The sequence below is a fragment of the Oncorhynchus mykiss genome, chromosome 21 (assembly GCF_057628025.1).
Source record: "Oncorhynchus mykiss isolate SJ-2025 chromosome 21, ASM5762802v1, whole genome shotgun sequence".
NCBI classification, from domain to species: domain Eukaryota; kingdom Metazoa; phylum Chordata; class Actinopteri; order Salmoniformes; family Salmonidae; genus Oncorhynchus; species Oncorhynchus mykiss.
The window spans coordinates 23,429,647-23,452,578 of record NC_143042.1 but is presented as its reverse complement, the minus strand read 5'-3'; the positions used below and the strand labels follow the sequence as shown (position 1 = coordinate 23,452,578).

The following is a 22,932-nucleotide window of genomic DNA, read 5'->3' as shown; positions in this document are numbered from 1 at the left end:
AGTTTCTTTAAGTGAACCTCATCCCTGCTAATGGAAACGCAGGACTATATTTGGAGGGGTGATGTCACAAGTGGTTGACGGGGAAGCCTATATCTGTGTGAGTGTGTGTGTGTGTGACAGTCTAAGAAACCACTGACAGTAGCAGCGTCTGTCTTTGGATCCACTGGCGATTGGGTTTAACTACTGAGGGTGAGTTAACCAGACCATTAGAATGCATATTGATCTGAGAGAGATGGAGACCAGGACACGATACACTATACTATCCCAAGTATTTGTCTCTCTTTTCCCTGTGTGCTTGAGGGTAGGCTGTTGAGTGTCTTGTCTGTTTTGTGGTCTTTGGTTTGCATGGTTAGCTGTTCTACAGAACTTTGACCGTTTCTGCTGTCATTCTATTCTAAAGTGTTCTAGTAGCATAAACTGAATACTTGATGGGTGTGGGTTACATTATTCACAGGCATGTGCATCCCTCCACTTGTGTAATTCAACAGTGTGTGTGATTATTGACTTACCATCTTTTGTTTTCGTGCAGGGATCCCGCGTGCACGATGTATTACCTGAAGCTGCCCGTGTTCCTTCTCGTGCTGCTGCCATGTGTCGCCACCCTCCCTAGCAACAGGTGAGAGCGCAAAGCTGCCTCAGTTATTTCCGTTATTTCTGAGTGTCACTTCTGTGATGTACAGTTACAAGTGTCGTGCAGTGTCGCCCAAAGTTCAATTGACACTAGGAAGTGGGTTTAATTTTGCAGGTGAATTAATCACTCAACTGACATAGCACCGGTTTTAAGTTGTACGTAATTTGGCACATCCATCTTGAACCGTAAGAAATCAATTAACGACGTGGGTAGTCTAACTCTACAACCGGCTAATGACATTGATGAGATCATTGAGATGAATATCCATTGCAATCGTGACATCCGAGAGGTCGGGTTTTGTCCTGCCAAGGCAGAGACAGGAATATGTGAATCGCGTAAAACTGATCAAGTTCGCACTGGAGGGGGACTAGTGGCCACTCCATTGCGCCCTCGAGAATTGAGATTATGTTTTGAAGTGGGCATCAGTCACCGGTCGGAGTGACGGTTTGGCTCTTTCCTCATCCTGATTCAGGTACTTCACCTCATCTAAGGAGCAAGAAAGCGCGCTCCCGGACAGAGAAGGCTGGCTCGTGCCCGGGATCGTCTCCAACCACTACCTTGGCCTCATTGGCGTGCGGCTCCAGAGAGGGCTCACACCTGTCAACAGGTAAGGTTGCACCTTATTATATAAGTTGCACCTCATTTATTGATTTGTTGGTTGAGTGCAAATGTTGATAATTTTGCAGACAAAACAATGCAAAATAATCGAGTTGATTAAACTAATTATTATTTAGTAAATGGATCCACAGACCTTTTACTCAACTTGTCAGTCAAAATATAAAAACAATATTATCTGAACTGAACATTTTTAGTTGGCCCAAAATTAACTCTGATTTAAGAAAAATCTAGGTTAGGGACACCCACACATTCAAATAGTGCTTTTAACATGCAATGTTTTCAACCTATATATTTGACACACATTGACATAAACATGTTTACATTGTGCATGTTCATTTTATACAGTAATTATTATTCAACATGTCCTCACCTGGGATTTGAACTAACAACCTCTTGGTTCACGAATTCCTATCTTCCTGCTATGCCGCCATCTATAAATGAACATGCACAATGCCATCATGTATGTCAACATGTGTGAAATATGTAGGTAGAAACATTGAATGTTAAAAGCACTGTGTTTGAGAGTTTTCTCAAGTTAGAGCTCAGTTTGGGCACACTCAAGGTAACACTTTGACTGAAAGTTCAGTAAACAAAACAAAAGGCTGGGGAACCAGTTACTAAAGAATTATTTTTCATAGTGAAGATTCATGTGGAATTGAACTAAGCTGAAATGTGTGTGTGTGTGTGTGTGTGGGGGGGGGGTGGTGATGATAATAATATAATAACTTAAATTAAATAATAGTGATCTTAATAATAATAATAGTGTATTGCTGTTACTATATTGTTGCTAGTAGCTGCAGTAGTGATATTATCATATTAGTATCATATGGTGGCTATTTTTATCCACTTCCTATACAATATGTCTGGTAGGCCAATACATTTGCTATAATTTCCTGAAATGCATAATTTGTTCGACATATTGGATTAATTGATTGCTGTCCTCCGATATCCCATCAGCCACCACATGGAGAAAAGGAAGTGCAACACGGCTACCTGTGTAACCCAGCGACTGGCCGACTTCCTGACCCGCTCCAGCAACACCATCGGCACGGTGTACGCCCCCACCAACGTAGGCTCCAGCACCTACGGGAAACGGGATCTACTGCAGCCTCCCAGCTATATGCCTCTCTAGTCATGCATGGGTTCAAAGCCCACTGATGTAGGATATGCTCAGCTGAAATGACCACACCACCATGTAAACAACAAGGATGGTTATGTATCATTAACTTGAGTTTTTGTTTCTTTTATGAACTTCAGAAAAAAACAGTGCCTTTTGGTATAGAATAATAATAAAGAAGTATTTGTTACACAAATCAGACTAGAGGCTGATGAGATACTAGTCTCTGTTCTGTGAGCCCAGCTGGTTCAACTCAACACTAACCCCACCCCGGCATGTGAATTAAAAACAAGTAAAAAGTAAACAGGTGCGTAAGGCATATAAAATACAAGTTTTGTCCTTCTGTTTGACTGTTGTGTAGGTTATTTGTTTTTGTAATAAAGTTGAACGATTTTTAAAAGTCGCTGGTTTCCCCGCACGTCATTAATAGTTTCAGTCATGCAGATACAATGTTGAGCTCTTTGATAACTTAAATAAAGCATTAACTTATGATGAACAAACCAGTATGCTTATGAATACTCGTAAATGCTTTATAAATGATAATTAAACGGCGTGCTCATGAATGAAAGGCAACATGTAGACTCAATGAGGCATACACGCAGGCATACAGTATAATACATGAGTTACTCAACAGACACATGTACTTTCAGGTATTGGAGGGGAAAGGTGTGACGTACTACATTAAATAACCTGTGTTTGATTAATACCATTCCCAGTGCGAGCAGAAAATTACACCTGTATTCCACTGCTTTTTAACCCAGACGTGAGAGGATATTTAAAAAAAAAAATAGCACAGAAGTTAATTTAGCTGATGATGCCATACACAGACCAGCCATTAAGCCCCCAAAACATGGCTGACACTGTGGGATAGGGGTCAGAGGTGCGTCAAGCTATTCACATGAATAACAAGCATATAGCCTACCTCTAGGATAATGTACATCAAGAGTAGTCAATTAGACAGGGGTCATTCACATCGACGGAGATGTTGTTGATGCACTGCAATACTGATTTCTGATGAGAGTTGTCTACCTGTGACAATACCACAGATTACATTTTGAACTTCTCTCTCTTTCTCTCTCTCTCTCTAACTTCCATTTAGAGATCATTACTTGCTGCCGACAACAAGTTGGACATGTCTTTTAACAGCATTCCAGAAGAAAAGTAATAGGCCCTTCCGAACAGCTCATAGAAATGTTGTAAATAGGTATGAGGTCCAGAAATGAATAAAACACATCAATATCACAGCAGGGAGGGATAGAGTATGCATGAGTGAAATAACCAATTCAGTGTGGCTATAGCACCTTCAGGCACCACAGGTTGAGCATTTGTTTGTCAAATATAACCATAAGTACAGAGATGACAAGTGCAACCTTTTCTTTTTAGGCCATCTTTGGTCATTTAATATACAGGCAATTCCAGTTGAGAATTGCCATGGACTGAGAACTATTACACTGGATGTGTTGTATTATTGAAACAGCAAGCTCTGTTTCTGAAGTGCACTGCAGACCTTATAAGCATTGCATCACATAGACATGTTTTATAAGGGTTCACAATATAATGAAAACATCAAGGCCCTCAATCAAAAGAATACAGATATTGATGTATATTCAGATCACCATTAGCTGTTGAAGAAACAGCAGGGGTTCGTCCTGTGGTCCACACAAAACATAGAACATGACAAAATACAGAACAATGATGGACAGGAATAGCAACACAAATTTAAACTAAGACTTTGACTAAAGAACAATACGACTCCTTAAAAAAAGAAGAAAAATAAATAGTACTAAGAATAATGTGTGTGTGTGTGTGTGTGTGTGTGTTTCTTGGGGTGTTGTTTGATCTGTTGTTTTTTTTTAACTGATTTTATTGCTTGCCTGAGTTGCCTGAGGTGAAAAAGAGAATTCCCTGTCACACGGAATTGTCACATCTGTTTCACCTGTCTTTGTGAATGTCTCTTCCCCACTCCAGGTGTTGCCCATCTTCCCCATTGTCCCGTGTATTTATACCTTTGTTCTCTGTTTATCTGTTGCCAGTTTGTTTGTTCATCTAACTTACCAGCATTTTTCTCATTGCTCCTGTCTTGTCTATAGTTCCTGTTTTTATAGTTTTCCCTGTTTTGACCTTTCTGCCTGCCCTGAGCCTGCCTGCCGTTCTGTACCTTTGCCCTACAACTCTGTATTACCGACCTCTGCATGACGTGACCCTGAGCCTGTCTGCCGTCCTGTACCTTTGCCTGCCCGTGTTCGATTTAGTAAACTTTTGTTACTTTAACACTGTCTGCACCTGGGTCTTACCTTCAAACCTGATACATATAGTCATTGCTCTATACAGTACTGTGCATCTCCCAGCCTCTGTTCCGGACTTGGGGACTGTGAAGAGGCCAATGACTACGTGTGTTGTGGGGTATGTATTGGTTTTTGAGCTGTGTGTAAACTCGCTGAACAGACAGTACTTTCAGCACATCAATGCTTCTTATAAAGACCAACAATGAGTGATGCAGTCATTCTCTCCTCCACTCTGAACCAGAAGAGACTGACATGCATGTTATTGACATTAGCCCTCCATGTACATTTGAGGGCCAGATGTGCTGCTCTGTTCTGGGCCAGCTGAAGCTTTTCTAGGTCCTTTTTTGCCATTCCTGCCCATACAACTGGGCAATAGTCAAGATACGATAAAATCAGAGCTTACAGGACTTGTTTGGTTGCATATGATGTTAAAAAAGCAGAGCATCTATTCAGCACAGACAAACCTCTCCCCATCTTTACAACAATATAATCAATATGTTTTGACCATAACAGTTTACAATCTAAGGTAACACCAAGAAGTTTAGTCTCTTCAACTTGCTCTACAGCCACATTATTCATAACCAGATTTAGCTGAGGTCCAGTACCTAGAAAGTGATTTGTGCTAAATGCAATGCTTTAGGTTTTAAATACTGTATGTTCATGCCAAATTGATTCCTAACCACCCATTATAAAACTGACTGCAACTATTTGTTTAGGGTTTTTACTAGCTGTGGGTGCTGACGTGTATAGTATAGAATCATCTGCGTACATAGACACACAGGTTATGTTTAACGTTAATGGTAGATTATTTGTAAAAATTGAGAACAGTAAAGGGCCAAGACAGCTCCCTTGTGGAATACCACATTTTACATGTTTTACGTTAGAGAAGCATCCATGAAAGAAAACCCGCTGTGTTCTATTAGGTAGATAGCTCTCTATCCATGATATGGCAGATCATGTAAAAAAAAGAAGAACAAATGACAGTCAGTATCTTATTAGCGATATCTTTCAGCCAATCATCAGTCATTTGTGTCAGTGCAGTACATGTTGAGTGTCCTTCCCTATAAGCATGCTGAAAGTCAGTTGTTAAATTGTTCACAGAGATAGCATTGTATCTGGTCAAACACAATCTTTTCAATGAGTTTGCTAAGAACTGGCAGCAAGTTGATTGGTCGGCTGTTAAAGCCAGCAAAGGGAGCTTTACACATTTTTGGGTACCGGAATGACTGTAGCTTCCCTAAAGGTCTGTGGACAAACTTTTCTCCAGGCTCAGAATAAAGATGTGGCAATACAGTCCGCTATCTTCCTCAGTAGCTTTCCATCTAGGTTGTCATTACCAGGTGGTTTCTCATTATTGATTGACAGCAATTACTTTTCCACCTCTCCCACACTAACTTTATAAAAGTCTAAATTACAATGCTTTTCTTTCATTATTAGGTATTTTATGCATGAAAATGATGGTCACAGTTTGTTGTTGACATTTCATGCCTAAATTTGCCAACTTTGCCAATGAAATAGTTCTAAATAAATGTGGCAATATCAAAAGGTTTTATGATGAATGAGCCCTCAGATGCAATGAAAGATGAAGTTGAATTAGTCTTTCTGCCCATAATTTCATTTAAAGTACTCCGAAGCTTTTTTCTGTCATATTTTATATAATTTATCTTAATTTTATAATAAAATGTTCAGTTTAGTCCCGTAATTTCTCAATTGACAATATGTCTTCCAATCAGATGTGCAGCCAGACGTATTCGCCACTCCCTTTGCTTGATTTCTCTCAACCATACAGTTTTTCAATTCCTTATCAATCCAGGGGGCCTTAACAGTTTTAACAGACAGTTTCCTAATAGGTGCATGCTTATTGATAACTGAAAGTAACAATTCCATAAATGCATCAAATGCAGTGCCGGGATGCTCCTCATTAGGCACATCAGGTTACCAAATCTTATTTACATTCAACATAGGAAAACCTTGTTTATGATCTTCTATACAATGTTTTAGGCTCAGCATTTGGAACCTTCGCTTTTCTGGATATTCTGGGGGAAGCAGTCAGATATGCTGAATAGAGCTATTTATAGATGCTGGATAGAGCTATTCGCTGGATAGAGCTATTATAACCTACCAGAGCATTTACAAACAGAACAGGAACTATATATTCCAAGTTTATTGATCATATCTTTACTAATGCTACATAACTGTGTTCTAAAAATAGTTTGGATGGAGCAGAGAGGAGAGGCCCGTTCATTATAATGTCACATCAGTAGCACTTCACCCTTCACCTGTGTTATACTCCCACAGCATAATTATACCAGGCAGCTAATGGAAATGTGTTTTCCCATCTAATGTCAGATCACTTCTCTTTTAATAATCCTAGCATTTAAACAACACCCCAGACTCTGACATTAGCCCTTAATCAAACATGTAACAGCAGTCATGGATATCTGGCTGGCTATTATATCTCACACACTGTTTTATATCTCTCACATTGACGTGAATGTCTACACAATTCCATATCAGGGGGGTCAGAGGTTATGGTCCCTTGTCATAGGGTAATTAACATGCTCGGCACATTAAGTCGATTCTACTCTGTCTGGATGTAGAAACGTAAGTCTGTTTAACTCTGATTAGTATCACTAATTGACACATGGGCACACTCATAAGAGTATGACGTCTGATTGGTGATGAAATCTGGTGAGATCTTTCTTTCTGTCTGAACTCTGTAATTGTTTCCAGGGCCAAGAAAAACATTTCATGTACTTGAAGGAACTTTCAAAGTTCTTGAAATTTTCCAGATTGACTGACCTTCATGTCTTAAAGTAATGGACTGTCGTTTCTCTTTGCTTATTTGAGCTGTTCCTGCCATAATCTTCTGTATACCACCCCTACCTGGTCACAGCACAACTGATCAGCTCAAAACGCATTAAGAAGGAAAGAAATTTCACAAATTAACCTTTAACAAGGCACACTTGTTAATTGAAATTCATTCCAGGTGACTACCTCATGAAGCTGGTTGAGAGAATGCCAAGAGTGTTGAAAGTTGTCATCAAGGCAAAGGGTGGCTACTCTGAAGTATATCAAATATAAAATCTATTTTGATTTGTTTAACACTTTTTTGGTTATTACATGATTATATGTGTGTTATTTCATAGTTTCCAGCTATTCCAGCTTCAACTTCGACTCATCTGCTCTTTCTATAATTCCGACCAAATTTTTGAGCAGTCCAAGAGGAAAAGCAGATTTACAAAGGCAAGAGAGGGGGGGATCCCGGTGAGATTAAGGCAAAGGGACAACCGGCCACCTCTTCCCTCCATTCTACTGACCAGTCACTTGAAAATAAGATGGATGATCTCCGATTGCAGATTTGCTATCAACAGGACTCTCGACACTGCCACATTCTCTGATTTTCTGAAACATGTCTTTCGGATAAGATACCCTCCATGGCTGTTCAATTTGATGGATTTTCCATTCACTGTGCAGACAGGACAGTGGAGTCGCGGAAATCGAGGGTAGAGGGGTTTGCCTCTTCATCAACAACAACAGGACAACAATCCTAAGCACACAGCCAAGGCAATGCAGGAGTGGCTTCGGGATAAGTGTCTTAATGTCCTCGAGTGGCCCAGCCAGAGGCTGGACTTGAACAGCGACGCTCCCCATCCAACCTGACAGAGCTGGAGAGGATCTGCAGAGAAGAATGGGAGAAACTCCCCAAATACATGTGTGCCAAGCGTGTAGTGTCATACCCAAGAAGACTCGAGGCTGTAGTCATTGCCAAAGGTGCATCAGCAAAGTACTGAGTAAAGGGTCTGAATAATTATGTAAATGTTATTTCAGTTTTATTTATAATAATTAGCAAACATTCACAAAAACCTGATTTTGCTTTGTCATTGTGGGGTAATGTGTGTAGATTGGTGAGGAAAAAAACTATTGAATCATTTTTAGAATAAGGCTGTAACGTGACAAAATGTGGAAAAAGTGAAGGGGTCTGAATACTTTCCGAATGCACTGTATAAGTGAATTTGTCCTAATACTTTTTGTCCTATAAAATTGGGGGACTATGTACAGTAGCCTACAAAAAAGTGCTGTAATTTCTAAACGGTTCATAAACAAACAATGTGTCACTGTCCCAGTACTTTTGGAGCTCACTATATTGTGCCATATCACAACGTGTTGCTGTACTCATGAGCAGTATGATTTTCCATGTTTGAAGCGGGCCTATAGGCATATTTTTTTGGCAAGACAGTTGTGCATAGCTGCATCTCACTGTGGTAGGCTATGTTTTGGTTATTTGGATATCCATTCACCCGTTGTCTACTACGTTTATATACTGTTAATGTAACTAGCCTAAATATAGATTGCACCATGCCTTTATTGATCTGATATTTTGCTTACTAGGCATATTTGGGACCACTGTTTCGTTCTGTTCGCATTCATTCATTTGCATTTTTGCCAGTATTCTAAGCCAAAATTCTATATTTTTGTTTGCATGCATGAATAACTAGGCTACTACTTTCAGCATTTAGTTTGCATTATTTTGGTAATACAGGTCCACTGTGGATCAGTTGGTAGAGCATGGTGCTTGCAATGCCAGGGTAGTGGATTTTGATTCCCACGGGGAACCAGTATTGGGAAAAAAGTATGAAAATGTATGCACTCACAACTGTAAGATGCTCTGGATAAGAGTGTCTGCTACATGACTAAAATATGTTCATGGCTGCATTCACAAAATAAAATGTATGTCAATTATGCCTTTTAAACGTTACATTTTCTCAATGGCATTTAACACCTGGGTTTTCACATAGCCCCCTACAAAGCGAGGTCCATACAGAAATGGTCCGGTCTGGAAGAACTTAACTGGCCTGCACAGAGCCCTGACCTCAACTCACTAATGCTCTTGTGGCTGAATGGAAGCAAGTCCCTTCAGCAATGTTCCAACATCTAGTGGAAAGCCTTCCCAGAAGAGTGGAGGCTGTTATAGCAGCAAAGGGGGACCAACTCCATATTTATGCCCATGATTTTGGAATAAGATGTTCGACGACCAGGTGTCCACATATTTTTGGTCATGTAGTGTACATTAATTGAAAGGTTATATTAATATAGACAACTATAATATAACTGTATACATTATTATAAATATACCATGTACAGTATTAGCCTAATCTAATGCATTTCAGCCTGTGTGTGTTTACAATGTTGTTGTGCATGAAGGGCCTTCACTGCAGACTGGATGACTCTCAGGTTAGGGCACTTTTTCTCAAGAACACTGGAGGGCCTCTCCTCTACATCAAACTCCTCCAACGTTTTAGATACCTGGCCAGGGAGGGGAGTGTATTTTCACCAATCACTGTTTCACCCATCAAACTAGCATGCATTCCTGCATTTGACAAAAGTTCTCACGCAATGTCCTTAACCCATAATAGTCCATTTCAGTGTACCAGTTTCTACTGGACTGCGCTGTATGCATCCAAATTGTTTTATGTAAAATAACCTATACAGTGTTTAAATGCATTAAATTCACTAGTTTGTTGCTCTGAATTTTCAACGCAATATACTTCCTTGTTGGTGACCAAACTTATGGCAAGCGGCTGGGTCAAAAGTACATTTCATTATGCAGAGAGAAACCTGTATATTCCCGGATCGTAATGGACAGAATATGTATTTTCTCCTTTGCAAATTGAAAAAAACCCTCTCTACTAGCAAAAGCATGCATGTTTTACTACGGAATATTTTTCATGATATTCAGACTATATGTTTATTTTTTTCAAAACACAAAATTGCTGTGGCCTTTTTATTGGGACAATCAATGGCGCTCTCTCTCCTTTAGCCAAACAGTGATGCCACCAGCATGCCACACCGGTTAACAAATAGAGAGTGGAGGCATCCAGACAGAAATAAAACCTTCAGAATGAGAAAAACGACTTTGGAAAAGAAAACATTGTAGAAACAGTGATAAGGAATGCCCTAGTTTCCCTCCATCAATATAGGGAGAGTGTCGGGGCAATCTGTCAAGCACACAAACCAACATTACCACCACCCTGACGGTTTCAATTTCAGTCCCTCCGATTGAACGCCCTTTCAACATAGCCTCTTGGACCACATTGTCATGCTGAAACAGGAAAGGACCTCCCGAAACTGTTGCCACAAAGTTGGAAGCGAAGAATCGTCTAGAATGTCATTGTATGTTGTAGCGTTAAGATTTACCTTCACTGGAACTAAGGGGCCTAGGCCGAACCATGAAACACAGCAACAGACCATTATTGCTCCTCCACCAAACTTTACAGTTGGCACTATGCATTTGGGCAGGTAGCGTTTCTCCTGGCATCCGCCAAACCCATATTTGTCCGTCGGACTGCCAGATGGTGAAGCGTGATTCATCACTCCAGAGAGCGCGTTTCCACTGCTCCAGAGTCCAATGGCGGCGAACTTTACACCACTCCAGCCGGCGGTTGACATTGCACATTGTAATTTTAGGCTTGTGTGCGGTTGCTCGGCCATGAAAACCATTTCCTGAAGGTCCCGACGAACAGTTTTTCTGCTGATGTTACTTCCAGAGGCAGTTTGGTGCAGTGTTGGAACAGATGATTTTTACGTGCTTCAGCACTCCATGGTCGCGTTCTCTGAGCTTGTGTGGCCTACCACTTCGTGGCTGAGCCTTTGTTGCTCCTAGACATTTCCACTTCACAATTCCGGCACTTACAGTTGACCGGGGCACTAACTGACTTGTTGGAAAGGTGGCATTCTACGACATTGCCACATTGAAAGTCACTGAGCTCTTCAGTAAAGCCATTCTACTGCCAATGTTTGTCTATGGAGATTACATGGCTGTTTGCTCGATTTAAAAAAACCTGTCAGCAATGGGTGTGGCTGAAATAGCCAAATCCAATAATTTGAAGGGATGTCCACATACTTACAGTGGGGCAAAAAAGTATTTAGGTCAGCCACCAATTGTGCAAGTTCTCCCACTTAAAAAGATGAGAGGCCTGTAATTTTCATCATAGGTACACTTCAACTATGACAGACAAAATGAGAAGAAAAAAATCCAGAAAATCACATTGTAGGATTTTTTTATGAATGTATTTGCAAATTATTGTGGAAAATAAGTATTTGGTCAATAACAAAAGTTTCTCAATACTTTGTTATATACCCTTTGTTGGCAATGACAGAGGTCAAACGTTTTCTGTAAGTCTTCACAAGGTTTTCACACACTGTTGCTGGTATTTTGGCCCATTCCTCCAAGCAGATCTCCTCTAGAGCAGTGATGTTTTGGGGCTGTTGCTGGGCAACACGGACTTTCAACTCCCTCCAAAGATTTTCTATGGGGTTGAGATCTGGAGACTGGCTAGGCCACTCCGGGACCTTGAAATGCTTCTTACGAAGCCACTCCTTCGTTGTCCGGGCGGTGTGTTTGGGATCATTGTCATGCTGATACACCCAGCCACGTTTCAACTTCAATGCACTTTCTGATGGTAGGCTTTGTTACCTTGGTCCCAGCTTTCTGCAGGTCATTCACTAGGTCCCCCCGTGTGTTTCTGGGATTTTTGCTCACCGTTCTTGTGATCATTTTGACCCCACGGGGTGAGATCTGGCGTGAAGCCCCAGATCGAGGGAGATTATCAGTGGTCTTGTATGTTTTCCATTTCCTAATAATTGCTCCCACAGTTGATTTTGTCAAACCAAGCTGCTTACCTATTGCAGATTCAGTCTTCCCAGCCTGGTGCAGGTCTACAATTTTGTTTCTGGTGTCCTTTGACAGCTCTTTGGTCTTGGCCATAGTGGAGTGTGGACAGGTGTCTTTTATACTGATAACAATACAGGTAACGAGTGGAGGACAGAGGAGCCTCTTAAAGAAGAAGTTACAGGTATGTGAGAGCCAGAAATCTTCCTTGTTTGTAGGTGACCAAATACTTATTTTCCACAATAATTTGCAAATAAATTCATAAAAAATCCTACAATGTGATTTTCTGGATTTTTTTTCTTCTCATTTTGTCTGTCACAGTTGAAGTGTACCTATGATGAAAATTACAGGCCTCTCTCATTTGTTTAAGTGGGAGAACTTGCACAATATTGGTGGCTGACTAAATACTTTTTTGCCCCACTGTATGTATATATATAGTGTACCATTATGTCCCAAGCATAAATCCCTATCCAACACTACCACCTTGTGGATGTCTTTTCATTAATTACTATGTCACCTGTTGTCATACAGAGCATGCATACAATAATGTACAGTATGTGCTATTAAAATTGAAGCATAATGGGATGTTCCTTCTCTCAAACTCTGCACACAGTGAATGGTCTGGAGATCCACTATGAGAAGCTGTGTATCTGTAGTGGGGGCAGACCCAAACTCCTTACCCAGGATAACCCCTATGTGCTGGGGATACGAGGCACAAACTGTGCCCAGGTACTTGACAATGGCTTCCTAGTACAGATGTTCTTGTTTAGCATCCATTCACTTCAGTTAATCTAGTACTCATGATGTATTTTGTACTGGCAGGAGTTTTAGAAGCGGTTATCCAAAGCCAAGCGAATTGTAGTCATTGGAAACGGAGGGATTGCCTAATGTGAGTATATCGACATTCTGCCATTATTTTGTCTGAATTGGTCTTGTTCTAAAATCTCAAATGTGTATATATTATAGTTAAATGTACTGTATATTTTGTGTTCGGGTATGAGGTGGGAGGTTGTGAGGTGATCTGGGCAGTGAAAGACAAGGCCATAGGAAACACCTTCTTTGACGCGGGAGCCGACCAGTTCCTCATCCCCCCCTGGACACAGACAAACCAGAGAGAGCTGCTACGTGTAAGAGTGCTCACTACACCATAGAGGGGCCTGTGGCTACACAGGGCCTTGCTGTAAGTGGCAACAGACAAGGCCAGAGTAGAGGGTTGGAAGAGCCAGGCAGTGCCCTGGGACCATACTGGCATGAAGACATCAGTCTGAGAGGAGCAGAGGAGGTAAATGTGCCTCTTTGTGTTCACAATTATAGAATACAACTATAATATTATTTGGTTTTAGTAAAGCAATTCTATTAGTTTGTTTATAGATGGTTTATAAATCTGTTATAAAAAGATAACAGATTGGTTGAAATGTATCCATCCAGAGGTGGGAATTTGTCTGGAACGAGGAAAGAAAGGTCAGCCTGGAGTAGTAATTCATAGTAACCGAAGTTGTTTTAACTCTTGCTGTGGCCAGGTGTCTCACAGGGTGTCAGTGGAGTACCAGTCTGAGGTGAAACCGATCTACACTCACCAGGACTTCCTGCTGTCACCACTTGCCTCACAGACAGCAGACACTGGTGAGTGGAACCTATGACAGTGGAACATACCAGTGTGAAAGAGATGGAAATAAGTGACTGAATATGATGTGCTGAAAATGTGTTAATTTCCATGAATCAGATAGTCAATTATACTGAATAACAATATGAATGCAACAATTTCAAATATTTTACTGAGTTACAGGTGATATAAGAAAAATCAGTAAATTGAAATAAAATCATTAGGCCCTAGTCTGTTGATTTCACATATGATTACAGATATGCATCTTTTGGTCACAGATACCTTTAAAAAAAGGTAGGGGTGTGGATCAGAACCACGTCCTTCGCATAGAGTTGATCAGGCTATTGATTGTGGCCTGTGGAATGTTATGTCCCACTCCTCTTCAATGGCTGTGCGAAGTTGTTGGATATTGGCGGGAACTGGAACACGCTGTCGTACAAGACGATCAAGAGAATCCCAAACATGCTCAATGGGTGACAGGTCTGATGAGTATGCAGGCATTGGAAGAACTGGGACATTTTCAGCTTCCAGGAATTGTGTACAGATCCTTGCGACATGGGGCCATGCATTATCATGCTGAAACATGAGGTGATGGCGGCAGATGAATGGCTTGACAAGGATCCCGTCACGGTATCTATACATTCAAATTGCAATCGATAAAATGCAATTGTGTTCGCTGTCCATAGTTTGGGGCACTCTGTTCACAACGTTGACATTAGCAAACCGCTCGACCACACAACGCCATATATATACTTACAAATTCAATTCTCTGGTAACAGTTCTGGTAGACATTTTTGCAGTCAAAACTTAAGACATCTGTGGCATTGTGTTGTGTGACAAAACGGCACATTTTAGAGTGGTGTTTTGTCCCCAGCACAAGGTGCACCTGGGTAATGATCATGCTGTTTAATCAGCTTTTTGATATGCCACACCTGTCAGGTGGATGGATTATCTTGGCAAAGGAGAAATTCTCACTACAGGGATGTAAACAAATTTGTGCCAAAAATTTGAGAGAAATAAGCTTTTTGTGCATAGGGAACATTTCCGGGATCTTTTATTTTAGCTTTTCATCCACTGTGCTGTTTTCCCCAATTATAGGCTCTTGGCCAGTGTACGCTCAGCTGACCAATCGGAAGACGTTTGGCTGTGACTTCATCATCAGTGCCACAGGAGTTGTGCCAAACACCAAACCTTTTCTCCATGGAAACAACATAAGTAAAACAGATGCTAGATGTTTCATATAATCCATTACTTCATGACAACTCATGCCACTTCTACACAGAAGCAATATTTACCAATATTTGTCTATACATATTCTGTTCAGTTTGCATTGGCTGAGGACTCTGGGCGGAGAGTGGACGATCACATGATCACAGAACCAGACATTTACTCTGCTGGAGACGTATGTACAGCAGGCTGGGAGCCAAGCCACCTCTGGCAGCAGGTACACAAACCACACTGTATCTCTTCTAATGACGTTCTGCTGCGTCTGACTATTTCTTTGGGTATGAGGCCTTTGGATTTTGTGGTGAACTATCCTGGAAACCATATATCCTGAGGCTCCATTTATTGTAGCTGGGGATTTTAACAAAGCTAATTTGAGAACAAGGCTACCTAAAATCGATCAGCACATTAACTGTAGCACGCGCACCGGCAATACACGGGACCACTGCTTCTCTAACTACCGCAAAGCATACAAGGCCCTCCCCCGCCCTCCCTTCGGCAAATCCGACCACGACTCCTAACGTCCTACAGGCAGAAACTCAAACAGGATGTACCCCGTGACTAGAACCATTCAACGCTGGTCAGACCAATTGGAATCCACGCTTCAAGATTGTTTTGATCACACGGACCGGGAAATGTTCCAGGAAGCCTCAGAGAATGACATCGATCTAAACGCTGACTCGGTGAGTGAGTTTTTAAGGACGTGCATTGGAGATGTTGTACCCATTGTGACTATTAAAACCTACCCTAACCAGAAACCGTGGATAGATGGCGGCATTTGCGCAAAACTGAAAGAAAGCACAAACCACAGTAGTCAACCATGGAAAGATGACAATGAATATGGCCAAATATAAACAGTATATTTACTTCCTCCGCAAGGCAATCAAACACGCGAAATGTCGGTATAGGGACAAAGTGGAGTCGCAATACAGTGGCTCAGACATGAGACGTATGTGGCAGGGTCTACAGGCAATTACGGACTACAAAAAAAAACGTCCATGTCACGGTCACCGATGTCTTGCTTACAGACAAACTAAACACTTTTTTTGAGGATAATACAGTGCCACCAACGCGGCCCGCTACCAAGAACTGCGGGCCCCCCTCTCCTTCTCCGTGGTTGACGTGAGTAAAACATTTAAATGTGATAACCCTCGCAAGGCTGCTGGCCCAGACAGCATCCCGAGCCGCGTCCTCAGAGCATGCGCAGACCAGCTGGCTGGACATATTCAATCGCTCCCTATCCCAGTCTGCTGTCCCCACATGCTTCAAGATGGCCACCATTGTTCCTGTACCCAAGAAGGCAAAGATAACTGAACTAAATGACTATTGCCCCATAACACTCACTTCTGTCATCATGAAGTGCTTTGAGAGACTAGTCAAGGATCATATCACCTCCACCTTACCTGCCACCCAAGACCCACTTCAGTTTGCATACCGCCCCAACAGGTCCACAGACGATGCAATCGCCACCACACTACACACTGCCCTATCCCATCTGGACAAGAGGAATAGCTATGTAAGAATGCTGTTTATTGACTACAGCTCAGCATTCAACACCATGGTACCATCCAAGCTCATCATTTAGCTCGAGGCCCTGGGGCTCAACCCTGCCCTGTGCAATTGGGTCCTGGACTTTCTGACGGGCCAACCCCAGGTGGTGAAGGTATGAAACAACATCTCCACTTTACTGACCCTCAATACTGGGGCCCCACATGGGTGGATGCTCAGCCCCCTCCTGTACTCCCTGTTCACCCATGACTGCGTGGCCATGCACACCTCCAACTCAATCATCAAGTTTGCAGACGACACAACAGTAGTGGGCTTGATTACCAACAACGATGAGACAGTCTACAGGGAGGAGGTGAGGGCACTTGGAGTGTGTTGTCAGGAAAACAACCTTTCACTCAATCAACAAAACATAGGAGATGATCTTGGACTTCAGGAAACAGCAGAGGGAGCACCCCCCTATCCAGGTTGACGGGACAGTAGTGGAAAAGGTGGAAAGTTAAGTTCCTCTATATACACATTAGGGGCAAACTGAAATGGTCCACCCACACAGTGTGGTGAAGAAGGCGCAACAGCGCCTCTTCAACCTCAGGAGGCTGTAGAAATTTGGCTTGTTACCTAAAACACTCAGACTTTTATAGATGCACAATTGAGAGCATCCCGTCGGGCTGTATCACCGCCTGGTACGGCAACTGCACCGCCCTCAACCGCAATGTTCTCCAGAGGGTGGTAAGGTCTGCACAACGCATTACCGGGGGCAAACTACCTGCCCTACAGGACACCTACAGCACCCGATGTCACAGGAAGGCCAAAAAGATCAAGGACAAACAGCCACCCGAGCCACTGCCTGTTCACCCCGCTTACCATCCAGGAGATGAGGTCAGTACAGGTGCATCAAAGCTGGAACCGAGAGACAAAGACAGCTTCTATCTCAAGGCCATCAGACTGATAAACAGCCTTCACGAACTCAGAGAGGCTGCTGCCTACATACAGACTCATATCACTAGTCACTTTAAATAATGTTTACATATTTTACATTACTCATCTCATATGTACAGTGCCTTGCGAAAGTATTCGGCCCCCTAGAACTTTGCGACCTTTTGCCACATTTCAGGCTTCAAACAAAGATATAAAACTGTATTTTTTTGTGAAGAATCAATCATGAAGTGGAACGACATTTATTGGATATTTCAAACTTTTTTAACAAATCAAAAACTGAAAAATTGGGCGTGCAAAATTATTCAGCCCCCTTAAGTTAATACTTTGTAGCGCCACCTTTTGCTGCGATTACAGCTGTAAGTCGCTTGGGGTATGTCTCTATCAGTTTTGCACATCGAGAGACTGAAATTTTTTCCCATTCCTCCTTGCAAAACAGCTCGAGCTCAGTGAGGTTGGATGGAGAGCATTTGTGAACAGCAGTTTTCAGTTCTTTTCACAGATTCTCGATTGGATTCAGGTCTGGACTTTGACTTGGCCATTCTAACACCTGGATATGTTTATTTTTGAACCATTCCATTGTAGATTTTGCTTTATGTTTTGGATCATTGTCTTGTTGGAAGACAAATCTCCGTCCCAGTCTCAGGTCTTTTGCAGACGCCATCAGGTTTTCTTCCAGAATGGTCCTGTATTTGGCTCCATCCATCTTCCCATCAATTTTAACCATCTTCCCTGTCCCTGCTGAAGAAAAGCAGGCCCAAACCATGATGCTGCCACCACCATGTTTGACAGTGGGGATGGTGTGTTCAGTGTGATGAGCTGTGTTGCTTTTACGCCAAACATAACGTTTTGCATTGTTGCCAAAAAGTTCCATTTTGGTTTCATCTGACCAGAGCACCTTCTTCCACATGTTTGGTGTGTCTCCCAGGTGGCTTGTGGCAAACTTTAAACGACACTTTTTATGGATATCTTTAAGAAATGGCTTTCTTCTTGCCACTCTTCCATAAAGGCCAGATTTGTGCAATATACGACTGATTGTTGTCCTATGGATAGAGTCTCCCACCTCAGCTGTAGATCTCTGCAGTTCATCCAGAGTGATCATGGGCCTCTTGGCTGCATCTCTGATCAGTCTTCTCCTTGTATGAGCTGAAAGTTTAGAGGGACGGCCAGGTCTTGGTAGATTTGCAGTGGTCTGATACTCCTTCCATTTCAATATTATCGCTTGCACAGTGCTCCTTGGGATGTTTAAAGCTTGGGAAATCTTTTTGTATCCAAATCCGGCTTTAAACTTCTTCACAACAGTATCTCGGACCTGCCTGGTGTGTTCCTTGTTCTTCATGATGCTCTCTGCGCTTTTAACGGACCTCTGAGACTATCACAGTGCAGGTGCATTTATACGGAGACTTGATTACACACAGGTGGATTGTATTTATCATCATTAGTCATTTAGGTCAACATTGGATCATTCAGAGATCCTCACTGAACTTCTGGAGAGAGTTTGCTGCACTGAAAGTAAAGGGGCTGAATAATTTTGCACGCCCAATTTTTCAGTTTTTGATTTGTTAAAAAAGTTTGAAATATCCAATAAATGTCGTTCCACTTCATGATTGTGTCCCACTTGTTGTTGATTCTTCACAAAAAAATACAGTTTTATATCTTTATGTTTGAAGCCTGAAATGTGGCAAAAGGTCGCAAAGTTCAAGGGGCCGAATACTTTCGCAAGGCACTGTATATACTGTATTTTATACCATCTATTGCATCTTGCCTATGCCGCTCGGCATCCATATATTTATATGTACATATTCTTATTCCATCCCTTTACACATTTGTGTGTATTAGGTAGTTGTTGTGAAATTGTTAGATATTACTCCACTGTCACTACTAGAAGCACAAGCAGTTTGCTACACTCACATTAATATCTGCATGTGACCAATGAAATTTGATTTGATCCTGTCATCAATTCAGTTGTGATATGACATGATATCCTGTATACATCTCTCCTCCATAGATGTGTCTAGATGCAGGCTCGTCAGGTGGGCTGGTACACAGGGCGATGCATGTCTGCTGATATCCTGTCTGAAACCATAGAGCTGGACTTCTGCTTTGAACTCTTCTCACTTTTTTTTAAATCCCCAATTTCATAGTATCCAATTGGTAGTTAGTCTTGTCTCATCGCTGCAACAACCGTACGGACTCGGAAGAGGCGAAAGTCGAGAGCTGTGCGTCCTCCAAAACACAACCCAACCAAGCCGCACTGCTTCATAACACAATGCCCACTTAACCCAGAAGCCAGCCACACCAATGTGTCGGAGGAAACACCGTACAGCTGGCTACCGTGTCAGCATGCACTTGCACCCGGCCCGCCACAGGAGTCGCTAGTGCGCGATGGGACAAGGACATCCCTGCCGGCCAAACCCTCCCCTAACCCAGATGACGCTAGGCCAATTGTGCACCGCCCCATGGGTCTCCCGGTCGCGGCCAGCTGCGACAGAGCGTGGACTCAGAATCTCAAGTGGCACAGATAGCCTTAGTGCCTTAGACCACTGCGCCACTCGGGAGGCTCTCTTCTCTCACATTAAAGTTCTTAAACTACAAGGTGTGTGAAGGCAAAGTTGCTATGCCTTTCTGCGTCAGATGTTGATACATGTTAAATCTGCAACTAGATGAATTTCCTGTAGTAATACATCATCACTTGACTTGCTAAAAAAGGTGTGTCCACTTGCTGTGCTGTTTTTCCTCCAGGTGGTTCTGCTGGGGTTCTGCTGGGGAAGTTTAATGGCCAGGGTCTGGGTCTGAACCAGGAGTTGTTAGTGCGCTGTATTAAGGGACATGAGTATGTCAAGATGGTGCTGAGCGGAGGGAGGATGTTGGGAGCAATCTTTATTGGAGAGACTGACCTGGAGGAGACCTTTGAGAACTTCATCCTCAACCAGATGGACCTAACACCGTACAGAGAAGACTCAACCCCAACATAGAGGACTACTTTGACTGAGGGGCCAAGAACTTCCTCGTAAATCAATACTAATGTCGGCTTTAGCCCCGTTTATATCTGGTGCTAACGTCCTGATCTTGCCCACATTTTTAGATCGGTGTAGGCGATTCAAAAAACTGATTGTGATCTGATCTTCTTGACCACCTCCGGAGGTCGTCAGGGACACATTGTATCTGGATAGTGTAAACAGATCTGGATTATCAAACCATTTAAAATTGTCCCTCTAAAATCATTGACAGGTGGCACTATTGACTCAATGTGTCAGTATTTGTTTTAACATAAAACATTATTTTGAAACAATGGCTCTCAAACCCTTTGCATACAGGGAGGGACCAGGTCATCTGGTAACAATGCAGACACAGCAGATAGAAAGTCTTGTTCACACTGCAGCACTTAAACCTGAAATCAGTTTTATTTTTCAAATACATTTTGGAACACTGACTGTCCAAACTGCAAGTTACAAGTGACCAAATCGAATGTGGTCATACAGCAGTCATTTGCTAACATGCTAGTTGTCATAGTAACAACGAGTGTGTGCGCAGTGGTGCAGACTGATTGGTGGTCTTGCTCTTGCTTCCTATCACTCAAAGTTATGTACTGTAGCAAGCTAAACTGACAACAATGCCTACCATGGACATTTCCCAGTTGCTTTGAATGTTCAAAATTATAGTGGAAGAACAGACGCTAGCTAGCTAGGTAGCCATTTAGCTTTCTAGCACATTCACTAATTTGTTTGTAAACAATTAACAAGCTCGTTAGCTACCACATATTCTTGCCAAACTGTCAACACTGTAGTGAGCAAGTAACACAATATGCCAAATAAGTCCAAAAACCACTTGAGAGCAAATAAATCAGATTTGTATATTATTTCAAATCACTTACGAAGTTGGTTTGAAACATCAGATTCCATGTGCTTTTTGGCTGTTCAGACTGAAAGAAAAAGAACAGTTTAAAATCAGATATAGTCGCTTTAAACTGCCAATGTGAACAAGGCTTAAGATACACATTTTAATACAATGTTTAGACGCTGCAAATGTGTAGACTAGTGATGCGCGGGTTAGCTGTTTGTTCACCAGCACCCATCAGCAATTGCTAATAACCCATCCACAACCGCCCGACTATATGTGATAGTGAAACTCTTGAGGCCCAGAGCCGAACCTAAACTGCAAATATAGAGAATGCGCTTTACAGTTCCCTTTTAGTGGATTGATAACTTTTTCCCCAAAACATTTGATGCGCATACAGTTAGGCCGACGCTTTAGGGCCTACGCACTAATGCCAGATAAAAATGAAATAAAAATGTTTTAAAAAATTGCAATGTAGCCTATAGATATGAATTGCACAATAATTATCAATTTATGACTTTTTATTATGCACTGTTTTTTCTTTATTAAAACTGCATGCAACCCCCTCCCACAATCATCCACACTATTTCATGACCCTAAACCCAGACATAACAGCAGATTGCGGGTTATGAGTCAACCCGCTTTTCTGTGTGATCCATGTGTTTGATCACGAAAAACACATGTTAATGCAAGGTGTAACCAGGGCTATAAATATACCTTTGTTGAGAAAGGGCATTGGCAAGTTTAGAACGTGACGTTCGGGTCCCTATCCCAGTGCCTGGTCTACTGCGCAAGCAATTGGGAGGGCACAACACATTTTTTACCTATACAAAGCTGTTCAGTCAGGTAGATTTGTAATTGGTAAGGTTGGAAAACAAAACCTGCATTGGCATTCGAACTGGCAACCTTGTGTGTCGCAACCCAACCTCCCGAAAGGTGGCTAGTCTTTATTTTACTCTCACCTGTACACTCCACCCTTTGACCTGTCCATCGAGCTTTCATCCAACCAATCAATTCGTCCCCGACTACCTCGGGAAACAGTCCGGAAAATCTGATCACAATCAGTTCTTTTAATCGTCTAAAAATTTGGACAATATTAGGACGTGTGTTAGCACCAGGTATAAACGGGGCTCTTGACTGAATCGTGCATGGCTAAGAACAGATATGCGTATCAATATCAAGCCACAAGTTAACATTGTTTACAAGCCAAGGGTTATTATGATTCATCTGCTGTACATTGTAAAAAATCAAAATAAATCTGGGGTGAATTGAACCAAAATATACTTAATAAAAATCAATGCAAGTAATTTTACCAAACAAGTTAAGAATAAATCCAACTCAATGTTGCATGAAATGTAAGTATATTTTGAGGATAACCAAAGAGTTTAATTCACTTGCAACAACTTGCCAAGTGGCTGTTTTTAGAGGATTGTGGGTAATCAAACATTTGTAGACTTTTTTTTTACACAATGTTGTGTACATGTTTGAAGAAAGACAAGTATA

The 22,932-nt window shown here is 41.9% G+C and overlaps 1 protein-coding gene and 1 pseudogene across 1 annotated transcript; both read left to right on the top strand.

Moving 5' to 3' along the window:
* The first annotated feature begins 427 nt into the window (after positions 1-427).
* Positions 428-2,769, top strand: LOC110500931 (islet amyloid polypeptide-like). The gene is made up of 3 exons (XM_021578437.3): positions 428-616; positions 1,104-1,238; positions 2,207-2,769. Exons 1-3 carry the CDS (start codon positions 546-548, stop codon positions 2,379-2,381), a joined length of 381 nt encoding a protein of 126 aa, XP_021434112.1. The 5' UTR covers positions 428-545; the 3' UTR covers positions 2,382-2,769.
* Positions 2,770-12,902: 10,133 nt separating this feature from the next.
* LOC110501066 (tRNA ligase complex-associated NAD(P)H dehydrogenase PYROXD1-like) lies at positions 12,903-20,567 on the top strand (annotated as a pseudogene).
* The last annotated feature ends 2,365 nt before the right edge of the window (positions 20,568-22,932 follow it).

Bases quoted from the DNA above. Each gene is read 5' to 3' on its own strand.
- LOC110500931 (XM_021578437.3), top strand. From the start codon at position 546: ATGTATTACCTGAAGCTGCCCGTGTTCCTTCTCGTGCTGCTGCCATGT. The intron at 617-1,103 runs GTGAGAGCGCAA...ATCCTGATTCAG, and splicing joins GCCACCCTCCCTAGCAACAG to GTACTTCACCTCATCTAAGG. The intron at 1,239-2,206 runs GTAAGGTTGCAC...ATATCCCATCAG, and splicing joins GGGCTCACACCTGTCAACAG to CCACCACATGGAGAAAAGGA.